General features: G+C 44.7%; 1 protein-coding gene across 1 annotated transcript in view; it reads left to right on the top strand.

Moving 5' to 3' along the window:
* Positions 1–656: 656 nt before the first annotated feature.
* farsb (phenylalanyl-tRNA synthetase subunit beta) overlaps positions 657–13,525 on the top strand; it is a 44,530-nt gene continuing 31,661 nt past the window's right edge. Inside the window, exons 1-7 of the mRNA XM_033031124.1 lie at positions 657–821; positions 3,215–3,270; positions 5,896–6,050; positions 6,557–6,629; positions 9,719–9,834; positions 11,887–12,037; positions 12,512–12,620. Of these exons, the coding sequence (XP_032887015.1) occupies positions 764–821; positions 3,215–3,270; positions 5,896–6,050; positions 6,557–6,629; positions 9,719–9,834; positions 11,887–12,037; positions 12,512–12,620 (718 nt within the window). The 5' untranslated portion in view covers positions 657–763. The remainder of the gene's footprint in view (positions 822–3,214; positions 3,271–5,895; positions 6,051–6,556; positions 6,630–9,718; positions 9,835–11,886; positions 12,038–12,511; positions 12,621–13,525) is intronic.

Below are 13,525 nucleotides of genomic sequence, written 5' to 3'. Positions count from 1 at the left end.
CCATGAGCGGACTACACGTTTGCGCGAGAGTCACCCATCTTGGTGCTGACCAAAGATCCTGTAGCGGAGCAAGATGGGCCACTCCTGTGAAATGCAATGGGCTGACGTGTAGTAGCTACGGAGGGGATCCTGGTCCTGGGCATTTCCCCCCGCCCATTTTAGTAACCGGACCCGACCCGACTCGCAGTGTAATCAACGTTACAGGGGAACAGTTTGTGTGTGTGTGTGTGATATAGGGTTAGAATCATAATTCTGTTAGTTCCTACTTCTGTTAATTCTTGTCAAGAATAAAATTTGACTCTGGTAATTGTCTTTTTTTTTTAATGTTTTTTTAAATCATTTCTTTTTACATGGCTCATAAGCTGTGTTTGAGCTCCGCTGTAAGATCTTTGGTGCTGACAACTTTCCCGCTAGGGACACCCTATGGGCAAAGCCTCTCTCCTTCCTCGGGATCCGCCCTCGACATCACATCACATAACAGCAGCAGCCGAGGTCCTGATCAACTCTGGGTTGCCAAATGTTGCCAAATACACTAGGTGACAGCATTGCTTGCCAGCAGGTTGCTGCTGGGAGCAACATATATTTTAACTATTGCATAGTGCTTTTTAATTTTTTTTAAAGCATGCATGCGTTGGAAAGAAGTATATGCAAAATCAAAAATGCCCAAAAAATAAAAGCAGGAGTGGGCCAGCCAACTGCTGTGGGAAGTTAGTCTCCGTATTGTGCGCATGTGTAGCATGTATCATTTCTCCAGGGTTTGGCCATGCCGACCATCAGCGTGAAGCGGGACTTGTTATTTCAGGCTCTGGGGCGAACGTACAGTGAGTCCATTCATCCATTCATTGTCTTGGCGATCGGTGGTGTTTTGACCGACTGGAGGGTCCCCGGGAAGAGGTGAATGAGGGATGGTAGGGGGGATGAAAAGTTTCCACATGGGGCAGACTCGCATAGACAGATGTGTGGATGCAAGAGGAGGAGGAGGGTGGGTGGTGTTTGCAATGTGAAATAGACAGCGTGTGATGAATGTGCAACATCAGCTGGGCAACCCCCCCCCCCGGAACTGCCGCTGGAGTTCTGCATTCATTCATTTAAACACCAAATCCAGTCCTGCGATTGCATCATGCAGTCGGTGTTTGCCTTCCCGTGATTGCATCATGTAGCCGGCGTCCTCCTCCCTCCCAAAATACACCTTTATTTACCAGACCCTTCGGCCCACCACCTCCATGCCAACAGTTTTCGCCTATCTGCACCAATGCCGTTTACCCGCACTGGGTCCATATCGTTCAATGGAGGTGCAGGAAAGGTTGACATTTCCTAGCGAGAGATATATGCAGCATGGAAACGGGCCCTTTGGCTCACCGAGTCCACACTGACTATCAACCACCCATTTACACTAATTTAACCTAATTTGTATCTCGTTCCCCTGACTCTCAGTCTGAAGGAGGGTCTCGACCCAAAACGTCACCTATTCCTTTTCTCCAGAGATGCTGCCTGACCCACTGAGTAACTCCAGCATTTTCTGTCTAACTTCATTTTCTCCATATTGTCACAAATTCCCCAAGATTCTACCACTCACCTGCACACTGGGGAATTTCACAGCATCCAAATGACCTATCAACCTGTCTGAAGAAGGGTTACGGCCCGAAACGTTGCCTATTTCCTTCGCTCCATAGTTGCTACTGCACCCGCTGAGCTTCTCCAGCACTTTTGTCTACCTTCGATTTTCCAGCATCTGCAGTTCCTTCTTAAACAACCTATCAACCTGCACTAAACAGCATCCAAATAACCTATCAACCTGCATGTTTTTTGGGATGTGTGAGAAAACCAGAGCACCCGGAGGAAACCCAGAGCACCCGGAGGAAACCCACCTGGACATAGGAAGAACGTGCAAACTCCATACAGACAGCACAAGAGGTCAAGTTTGGACCCGGGTCTACCACTGTGCTGCCTAGAACTCGGTTGATGGTCGAGATCTTATAGAGGTCTTGATGCAGGGTCTCTACCTTAAATGTCAACCACTGTTCAGCCCCCATGGACGTGACCTGATCTGCATTGTTCTTGTTTTATTGATCTTGAGTACAGCATCTAAAGTTACTTGTGAACCTATATCCCTTGCCCATCAAACCAAGTGTCAGTCTAAATTACTCTTTTATTATATCTGATCCCACGATCTCATCTGTCAGTGTGTTCCAGATGTCAGCCATTCTCTGTGGGGAAGAAGAACACTTTACCATCAGGACCCCATTGAAACTCCTTCCTCTTATCTTAAACCTGTTTTTGATATTTCTATCATGAGAAAATGATTTTGACTGTCGATCCTATCTATGCCTCATTTAAGTTCATATACCTCTACCATGTCACTACTTAACCTCCAACACTCCAGGGAAAACAAGCCCAGCCTGTCCTATTTCTCCTCATACTAATAGCTTAGTAAATTCAGGCAACATTCTGATGAATCCTCTCTGCACTCTTTCCAGCAAAACCAGATGCTTTTTATAGTGTAGAAAACAAGGAACTGCAGATGCTCACTTACAGAGAAGGTAGACACAAAATGCTGGAGTAACTCAGCGGGTCAGGCAGCAAATCTGGAGAAAACAAATAGGTTACGTTTCGGTTCAAGACCCTTCGTCAGACTGGTCAGACAGCAGGTGCTGGTTTACAAAAAAAGATACAAAGTGCAGGAGTAACTCAGCAGCTCAGGCAGCATCCCTGGAGAGCGTGGATCCATGACGCGCTGAGTTACTCCAGCACTTTGTATCCTTATTATAGTGTGGCAGCCAGAACTGCACATAATACTCTAAGTGTGGTCTAACCAGTGTTTTGTACAGTTACAACATAACCTTGTATTCTTTGCTCTGACCTACGAATAAAAGCATACCACATGTGTTCCTCACCAACCTAACAATACCAGTGGGTACCACTTTTGGGGGATTTCAGCACACAGAGAGGCTATTGCACAGTGCTCAGCTTTTGAAGCATATATTCTGACTTCCTATGGCATAATCAATTGAAAATTGACTTTAAAATAGAAATGTGCATTTGAAGTTTACATAACAGTTTTTAGAGCAATATGTGTTAAAACAGATTAGTTCCAATTGGCTTGATATATCTTGCAAATAGCTTAACTTCCTTCTATAACATTATAGGCTTATTTCAGGCATTTAGTTCAATGATCAGTTTCCACAATGTCCAACTTGATTATTTTGTTTTACAGCTGATGAAGAATTTGATGAACTGTGCTTTGAATTTGGTCTGGAGCTGGATGAAGTGGTACAGTATCAAATTATGGTTTCTAAATGTAGTTTATACAGCAGGTGCATGTACAATCCAGCGGTCAAGAATTCTTTTATCAGAAAGGGTGGCATGTTGGTAAAAAGAAAAGCATGGGAGGATTTTTTCTTCCAGGTTTCACTCTTCAAGATGTTCACTGCTAAGACTGAATCGAGTTCAGTGGGTGTGTCTGCTCTGCATAGACAATAGACAATAGGTGCAGGAGTAGGCCATTTGGCCCTTTGAGCCATTCAATGTGATCATAGGTTTGTCTCTTGATTGCCTTTAGTGTTTGAGTCTCTTAAATTATGTAGCATGCCCTGGGTGTACAAATGTACATTTTCTATTAGATAACAGGATAGCAGAGACTAATGCGAAGGGTGAGGGACTAATGCGAAGGTGAGGGAACACCTTTGAATTGCCCCACCCCACCCATAATTATCTTATGCATGTTAAGGGCACATGTTTTTTTTAATACATGTTCAAAAATGATCAAATTTTCCGTTTCTGGGCATTTTCCAACTAGGTCGTGAAAAGAGAGATGAGTTGGGTCTTATTTCTCTTTATCTGACAGTAACTCAGAGCTGCTGAAGCCTAGATTGGCATTCACACTGTATATGGCAGAGATCAAGTCAGGAGTTTTATTGTCATTATTTTGTTTTATTCTGGCCTCTCTCCACTGGCTCCCTGTGCGGATCCGAATCAATTTCAAGATCCTTCTTTATGTATACAAAGCCCTTAACGGGCTTGCCCCCACCTACATCAAAAATCTGCTTACCCACCATACCACCCTCAGATCGGCCGACTTGGGGTTACTGAACATCCCGCGGTCTAGGCATAAGCTCAGGGGCGACCGTGCTTTTGCGGTTGCAGCTCCTAGACTATGGAACAGCATCCCTCTTCCCATCAGAACTGCCCCCTCCATCAACTCTTTTAAGTCTAGACTTAAAACTTATTTCTTCTCTCAAGCCTTTCTTGAGGTCCTCTGAGGGAGCTCTGTATGTGTGCTTCTCTTCCTGGGACGGCAGGACTTTCATATGAAGAAAGACTGGATAGACTCGGCTTGTACTCGCTAGAATTTAGAAGATTGAGGGGGGATCTTATAGAAACTTACAAAATTCTTAAGGGGTTGGACAGGCTAGATGCAGGAAGATTATTCCCGATGTTGGGGAAGTCCAGAATAAGGGATCACAGTTTAAGGATAGGAGGGAGGTCTTTTAGGACCGAGATGAGAATATCATTTTTTACACAGAGGTGAATCTATGGAATTCTCTGCCACAGAAGGTAGTTGAGGCCAGTTCATTGGCTATATTTAAGAGGGAGTTAGATGTGGCCCTTGTGGCTAAAGGGATCAGGGGGTATGGAGAGAAGGCAGGTACAGGATACTGAGTTGGATGATCAGCCATGATCATATTGAATGGCGGTGCAGGCTCGAAGGGCCGAATAGCCTACTCCTGCACCTATTTTCTATGTTTCTATGTTTCTATCTATGTATGCATTGTTGATCTATGTACCACTGTATGTAGCAAGTTAGTACCTGCACTAATGTAAAGCACTTTGGTCAACGAGAGTTGTTTTTAAATGTGCTATAGAAATAAAATTGACTTGACTTGACTTGACTTGACTATGCCCTGAAACGGAACAAAGACATTTTTAGAAAAGAACTGCAGATGCTGGTTTGAACCAAAGATAGACACAAAATGATGGAGTAACTCAGCAGGACAGACAGCATCTCTGGATAGAAGGAATGGGTGACGTTTCGGTTCTCCAGAAATGCTGCCTGTCCCGCTGAGTTACTGCAGCATTTTGTGTCTATCAAGGAGATTCTTACTTGCAGCAGCACAACAGATATGTAAACTTATTACTCTGTAAAACCCTTAATAAACTACAAAAAAAGTTCAGTATATAAAAAATACAAATAAATAGACAATAGAAAAATATATTAAAGATTGGTCTGTATCATTCTATTATAGACTGTCTGTTCGGAGTTTGTACCTTCTCCCCGTGACCTGCGTGGGTTTTCTCTGTGTGTTCCCATTTCCTTCCACACTCCAAAGACGTATAGGTTTGCAGGCTAATTGGCTTGGTAAAATTGTAAATTGTCCCTAGTATGTATTACTTACTTACTGTCTATTATGCCTTCTGGCATGAAGGGCAGCAACAAAGGTCCTCCACTCAGTAGCGTTGATTCCTTCAGTTGCTGTTTCCATAACATATTTGTTTTACGAGACAGGGTTGTTAGCCCTGTGCTCAACCTCCAACCTGGAGAACCAGGCTCTTCGTCTCACCTCTACCCTTTGACCTGTCATGGGAGATCCTAACAGGAGACAAATCTCCTGCTGGCATAACTCTAGGGGTCACTGAGACACACAAGCTCCCCGACCATGACAAGGTTGCAATCCAACGGGGAGCCCTAGTGCGTATAGGATAGTGTTATTGTCCGGGTGTCGCTGGGTGGCATGGGCGCAGTGGGCCGAAGGGCCTGTTTCCACGCTGCATCTCTAAACTAAACTAAACTAAACTATGCAATTTACCCTCTTAGCTTGATGGGAAGGCTTTTTTAATCCAAATGGAATAATGCGCAAGTTATTTGACATAACCACATATATTATTCTTTATCTGCAGACATCTGAAAAAGATATAATAAGCAGAGAACAAGGAGATGGAAAGGCAGATGGGGCATCGGAGGTGGTACTATATAAAATTGATGTACCAGCAAATCGCTATGACCTCTTATGTTTGGAGGGATTGACCCGTGGATTGCTGGTCTTCAAGAACAGGTGATATTTCTAAATATATGTTTGGTTTGTCAAGAAACCATTAATACAGGCCCCACACCGATTTTCCAGCACCCTTGGTTCAAGAGCCTTTTTGGATTATCCATTTTGCCAAACAACCAAAGGTCATGGGCTTCGAGAGGAGTCCCAACGGTACTGGAACGGCCCAACTAAACTGCCGGGGAGCCGAGATACCAGCCTGTAAAGTTAGCCTCAGAAGTCGGCTATGGGAACGGATCTGACGGCTCTGGCCCCAGCCGCAGAGTGCGAATTCCACCCGCTAATCAGCGTGGAGGTCCCGGTGAGGCCGAGATTGGGCGCATCACCCCGCTGAGGCGCGGCCTTTTCCGGGGGAAATCCAGGTAGGATTTCAAGTGCGCTCTCGTAATTTGTCCGGATTAAAGGAGGTGCCGGATCACCAGTTGGCAGAAAATCGGTGGTGGACCTGTATTCCAAAATATCCAGCATGTCGGTGGCGGTTATAGTCTACTTTTCATGTTCCAAAACAGAATTGAAGCTCCAAGGTACACACGAGTGGGACCACTAAATGGAGACATGGAGAAATTAGTGATCACTGAAGAGGTAAGAAAAACAAAATATTGCTTTGCAAATTGCAGGAAAAAAAACTATTGCAAACTGAAGTACAAGATGCAAAATAATAACCAACAGCATTGGTATTATTTTTTCAATTCTATCACTACTTCTCAGGATCCTGTGAAATGTCTGCATTTATTTACTTAAAACTACTTGTGCTCATGATGAAGGATATCAATCAGTCATCAGTCATTATTTCTGGAGTTCATGTTATGGTATGTTAGCATTCATAGCAAAAGGATTTGAGTATAAGAGCAGGGAGGTTCTACTGCAGTTGTACAGGGTCTTACCTGGAGTATTGCGTACAGTTTTGGTCTCCTAATCTGAGGAAATACATTCTTGCCATAGAGGGAGTACAGAGAAGGTTCACCAGACTGATTCCTGGGATGTCAGGACTTTCATATGAAGAAAGACTGGATAGACTCGGCTTGTACACGCTAGAATTTAGACGATTGAGGGGGTATGGAGAGAAGGCAGGTATGGGATATTGATTTGGATGATCAGCCATGATCATATTGAATGGCGGTGCAGGCTCGAAGGGCCGAATGGCCTACTCCTGCACCTATTTTCTATGTTTCTATGTTCATGTCCGATAAAACAGTTGGATATATGGCTAAAGTTGCTGGTACTCCACCCAGCGTTACTCCCACACAATAGTCTTGACGTATAATGGTACTGTTGGCTAGAGAATTCACAGCATTTATGACCTCTAAATAAAAAATAAAATCTTGCCATTGCAGTCGTAATCGGATGATTCCTCATTTTGAGACCAGGTCCCTTGTTCTTCGCTCTTCATCCAGGGTAACCAACAGGACTTATTCAAGTCCTCTGTGAATCTTGTGTTTCAATTGGATCAGTTCTCATTCATTTAAACTGTAGAAACCATGGTCACTTATTGCTTAATCTCTTCTTATAGGACAACCCCACTGTCCTCTCTCCGTCCCACACCCCAGTCATCCTACCAGTTCCTCTGTTCGCATCATAGAAACATAGAAAATAGGTGCAGGAGTAAGTCATTCGGCCCTTCGAGCCAGCACCACCATTCAATATGATTATGGCTGATCATCCAAATTCAGTCCCCCGTCCCTGCTTTTACTCCATATCTGTTGATTCCCTTAGCCCTAAGAGCTATGTCTAACTCACTCTTGAAATAATCCAGTGAATTGGCCTCCACTGCCTTCTGTGGCAGAGAAGTCCACACATTCACAACTCTGGATGAAAAGGTTTTTCCTCATCTCATTCCAAAATGGCCTACCCCTTATTCTTAAATATTCATTGTATGAATGAATGAATGAATACGTTTATTGTCATTGCACAATACTGTGCAACGAAATTCCATTACATCTCCTCCGGTTAAAAACAATACAAACACGACAACCATTGACACATATGTACACTTATTAGTAAAAATAAATAGGTGTTTTAAAAGAATTTAAAAGAATTTAAAAGAATTTGGCGGCATTTCTTAAAATTACATTTTGCTTCCCCAGCATTCTCTGTTGGAATTTAGCTCTTTTATCGCACATGGGTAGAAACTATTCTTTAGTCCTGAATCGCCTCCCAGAGGGTAGCAGAGTAAAAAGGTGGTTGGCAGGGTGGGATGTGTCCTGCTTGATATTTGTGGCCCGGCGCAAGCATCGGGCCCTATATATGTCATCCAAGGAGGGCAGTTGGGCGTTTGTAATGTTCTGCGCAGTTTTTATAATTCCCTGCAACGCCCTCCTCTCAGCCACAGTACAGCTAGCAAACCACACCAGGATTCCATAGGAGAGGATACTCTCCACGGCGCATCGGTAGAAGGACAACAGCAGCGGCTGCGAGACATTTGCTCTCCGCAGAGACCTCAGGAACTACAGCCGCTGATGTGACTTCTTCACGAGAGTGACGGTGTTCATTTGCCATTTAAGATCCTGGGAGATGTTTATTCCTAGGAACTTAAAGCCAGTGACTCTCTCCACCATGTCTCCTTTGATGTATAAAGGAGCAGGTATCCCTCTTGTTATCACACCATCCCCAGCCAACAATGGGCCATTGTGGGCTCCACCCTTCCCAAGGTCATCTGTTGCTGGCCCTGATTTGTCGTGGCCTTTTCTCGCCTCCAATTTATTCCCGCTCCCCCACCCCCCACCCCCCACCCTTTCTCCAGAGATGCTGCCTAACCTGCTGAGTTACACCAGCATTTTTTGTCTAGCTTTGTGATGTATAACTGCAAGTGCAATTCCTTCCAAACACATTCAATCAATGATGGTTTATTGTCAAGTGTGCACTGCACGGTGAAATTATTTTTGCATCGATCACACGTGCGTGAATCGCCATATTTTGGCGCCATTTTCAAAAAGTTCACGGTCCAGTCCATGCACTCGATGTATTGGAGCGGCTCCTGATCCAGGTAAACCCTAGGACGCTGCAGGGCCTCCTCTGTCTATGGTCTGTCAAATGTCAGATTTCCCTTGATTTTAGTGAAGGGGGTTGCAGAGCAATGCAGTGCAAAGACGAGCACTGAATCATGGACAACAATGCTGGATTCCTACATTAAATTATGCGCACACAGTAATTCTGAAGTTGCTGTCAGTTTGAATGAAATTAGGGAAATCTCTGATGTTATAACTGTGGGCAAACATCTCTGGTGTGATCTATTAAAAAAAATAAATCATAGTGGGTGGCACGATGGTGTAGCGGTAGCGTTGCGGCCTTCCTGTGCCAGAGACCTGGGTTCGGCCCTGACTCCGGGTGCTGTCTATACGGAGTTTGTACGTTCTCTCCGTGACCTGCATGGGTTTTCTCCAGGATCTTCGGTTTCCTCCCACACTCAGGTCCCACCCCCAGACGTATAGGGTTGTAGGTTAATTGGCTTGCTAAAATTGTAAGTTGTCCTTAGTGTTGGTAGGGTAGTGTTAGTGTGTGCGGATGGCTGTTTGGTGCGGACTCAGTGGGCCGAAGGGCCTGTTTCTGCGCTGTATTTCTAAACTAAACTTAACTGCGAAGTGGGCCATTCTCATATGTGTGAATGCTATTCCATATACTTGTTATTACTATGGGCGAGTGCCAATTCTCGAAAGATTTCCTTCCTTTTGTAGACAGCACAGGTCCGACCCCATGCTGTAGCGGCTGTTCTTCGCAATATAACGTTTACCAAGGATCGCTATGATAGTTTCATTGAGCTGCAAGAAAAACTACATCAGAACATCTGCAGGTGAGATCTCTTAGTTTCTGACTTTCTGACTGATTAAAACGAAAAAGTTGAATCTTACCGTGTAGGTTTGAGTTGTATGTGTGGTTTGACAGACAGAGTTCCTGTAACTATAGAAACAGAAAAGGCTAGAAACACTCAACGGTTTATACATGGAGAAGCAGTTAACATTTCAAGTCACAAAGTGCTGGAGGAACTTCAGTCTGAAGAAAGGTCAAGATCAGAATTGTCAACTGTCCATTCCCTCTCCAGATGCTGCCTGACTTGCTGAGTTGCTCTAGCCGTTTGGGCTGTGCTCAGGATCCCAGCATCCACAGGCTACTTAGGTTTCTAACGTTTCAAGTCCTTCGGGCTGTCAACAGAAGTCTGGATATTTGGTTGAAAGGCCATCGACCTGAAAGATTATAAACAAGAAACTGGTTTATAAAAGAAAAGTGCTGGAGTAACTCAGCAGGTCAGGCAGCATCACTGGAAAACATGGTTAAGTGACGTTTCGGATCAGGATCCTTCTTCAGACTGCCCGAAGAAGGGTCCTGACTCAACGTCACCTATCCATGTTTTCCAGGAAGCCGCCTGACCCGCTGAGTTACTCCAGCACTTTGCGTCTTCAACCTTAAAGAGTAAGTGGTTCTTTTTCCAGCGATGCTGCTTCACGCGCTGAGTAATTCCAGTATTTTCTATTTTTATTATCATACTAGACCAAGGGGGACCCGTTGGGTCCCATCCCCTCAACGCGCGGTTGCAGGGGGAGGGGGCGGCCTGCGGTGTCACACACACACTAACCAACCCCTCACACACACAGTAACCACCCCTCACACGCACACACTAACCACCCCCATTGATATTATATTAATATTATTCATTCACTCCTTTTACCCCATCCCCTGCCCTATCCACTCACGTATCGCCCCCAACTCGCAGGCATGGCTAGAGAGCGAGGGGGGTAGAGAGCAAGAGCGGAACTCGCTATCAAACCATGGAGGGGACCGGGGGACACAATTTATTGGCGGCCACACGCGCACACTCACACACACACATGCGAGGCTTCGGAGGCACAATCCAGCGCTAAATGCAGCTCAACTCTGCCTGTCTCACCAGGTTAACTACAGCCCTGTCTGGACTGACGGGACACCAGCGCTGCTTCTCCGCGCTGGCCATATTTCCCGCAAGTTCAGGAAGGGCTGTAGGCGCAGCTTCTCTGTGCTGGCTGTGGGCCTGGGGGCACCGCGCCTGTCTGACTCCCGACCAAAGATATAGCGTAGGATCTTTGCTGCCGACCTCTCTGGCCACCCGTGGGGGGGCACTCGGGACAGCGCCGGAGACCCGGCCGGGATCGATCCTGGCTGCGGATGAAGCGCAGGTCTGTGCCACGTCTCATTCCTCCAATCACCGCGCTCTATCCTCAGTCCCACCCCCTCCCCCCTCCCCCCCCCCACTCCTCCCTCCTCCAATCATCGCGCTGAATCATCATGTCCCGCCCCCATTGCCTGCTGACTGACGTCTTTCTCGACAAATCGGCGCCTTCGATCATCAGTCCCACCCCCACTGTCTCGCGGAAAGTGGAGATTTTAAAATCCGGATGACAAAAATTTGGGGGGATGTCCCCCACCTCTCAAAACATGGGGGGGGACGTGTCCCCTCTGGCCCCCCCCGGGTTTTCCGCCCCTGGTAGAGAGAGAGGGACGCAGAGGCACAGAGAGAGGCACAGAGAGGGCCACAGAGGCCTATTAATTCTGTCAATTGAATATGCAACACTGATCTGGGCCCAAGACTTACTGGCACGACTCAGAAGCTCGTCTCATTTCTGCAGACTTGACCAAAATGGCCTTACAATACATGAGTCCTCACTAAATTTTGGTGCTATGGCTGCTCTGTTTTAGCCAGGGTTACACATCCAAGATCAGAGTTTAATAGTTATAATAAGGATGTACAATTAATTATCTGCATTACTTTCGATTTTTGGATGTTGTGTTTTGGTGTTTTTCCAGTAGCAATACTGAACCGTTAGGTCAGAAATAAAATTTGAGAATAACTTGCAAATAAATATTTCTTCAGGAGGCGAGCTCTTGTTGCTATTGGAACCCATGACCTGGATACAGTATCTGGACCCTTCAGTTATACAGCACAGCCACCCTCAGCGATTAAGTTCAAACCTTTAAACCAGTCAAAAGAATACACTGCAATTGAACTTATGGATCTTTATAGGGTAAGAAACATTTGCAATGAATATGCTTTTTTTCTTTACAAATTATGAATGCTCTGACATGCTTTGTTGATGCCCCATGTGCTGAAATGTTGCAAATTGTTTTTAAATGAAAGAAGCAGGAATATAATGAACATTGAATTCTCCCAATTTTGTTAGCCCTTGCTGTCTCCTCCCCTTCCTCAGCCCTCGGGCTGTCTCCTCCCATCCCTCAGCCTTCTGGCTTCTCCTCCTTTTTCCTTTCTTCACCCCGCCCCACCCCCCATCAGTCTGACGAAGGGTTTCGGCCCGAAACGTTGCCTATTTCCTTCGCTCCATAGATGCTGCTGCACCCGCTGAGTTTCTCCAGCATTTTTGTCTACCTTCGATTTTCCAGCATCTGTAGTTGCTTCTTAAACAATATAATGACATATGTTTGATCAATAATTTCTTCAAGGATACCGAGTTTGAAAATGATTATTGTGATTTGGGTTTCAGACCGACAGTCACCTCCGCCATTATTTACACATTATTGAGGATAAACCAGTTTACCCAATTATCTACGACAGCAACGGCATAGTTCTTTCCATGCCCCCTATCATAAATGGTGAGTAAAATAGTCTGAAATTCCAGTTTAAAATGTGGAAGTGTGAATACAATTTATACTTCTAATGGGACAGCTTTACAACTTATGCTTGAGCTTGCTGAATATTTATCTTTAATAAACTGGTCATTCTGAAGAAGGGTTTCGGCCCGAAACGTTGCCTATTTCCTTCGCTCCATGGATGCTGCTGCACCCGCTGAGTTTCTCCAGCACTTTTGTCTACCTACCATTTATCTTTAATATTTTTCCTTATCCTCCTTACAATATTGATCTATTGTAAATATTTCAATTATTTTGTTGATGCCGCAACTTGGGGGTGGATTTTTACAGCTCTTTATGGGAAAAGGTTGCTTTCGTCTTTCATTTCTACCAGGCCTGTCTTTAAGTTTGTTCCTCCATCATACGGAATCTTCCACCAGAGAAATTATTTTATGTTTCTACCCATTGAATCCCTCTATCATTTTACTCATCTTTATATATCACTCCGCAGCCTACGTGGAATTTCAACGTGGCACTGGTTTTGGTTTTACAACAAGAACTAAATAATGCCTTCCTATTGCTATTGGAGGGTGTTGAGTTATTGTCCAGCTTTATGAATGCACATATTTGCTAACGAAAGCATCAAAAAGTAGAATGATTCTGAAACTAAAAAAGGGTCTTGACCCGAAACGTCACCCATTCCTTCTCTCCAGAGATGCTGTCCTGCTGAATTACTCCAGCTTTTTGTGCCTGTCTTCGGTTTAAACCAGCATCTGCAGTTCCTTCCGACACAAACTGGATTTCTTCCTTCATTGACTAAATTGTACAGTCATATTATCATACATCATTTCATATCATATTCATATTATTGTATTTATATAGTTATTTCCATATTCAATTATTTTAATACGATTGCATTTTGTTGTGTA

The sequence above is a fragment of the Amblyraja radiata genome, chromosome 13, assembly GCF_010909765.2.
Source record: "Amblyraja radiata isolate CabotCenter1 chromosome 13, sAmbRad1.1.pri, whole genome shotgun sequence".
Taxonomy (NCBI): domain Eukaryota; kingdom Metazoa; phylum Chordata; class Chondrichthyes; order Rajiformes; family Rajidae; genus Amblyraja; species Amblyraja radiata.
The sequence above is the reverse complement of the archived record's forward strand: the minus strand, read 5'-3'. Positions and strand labels throughout refer to the sequence as shown.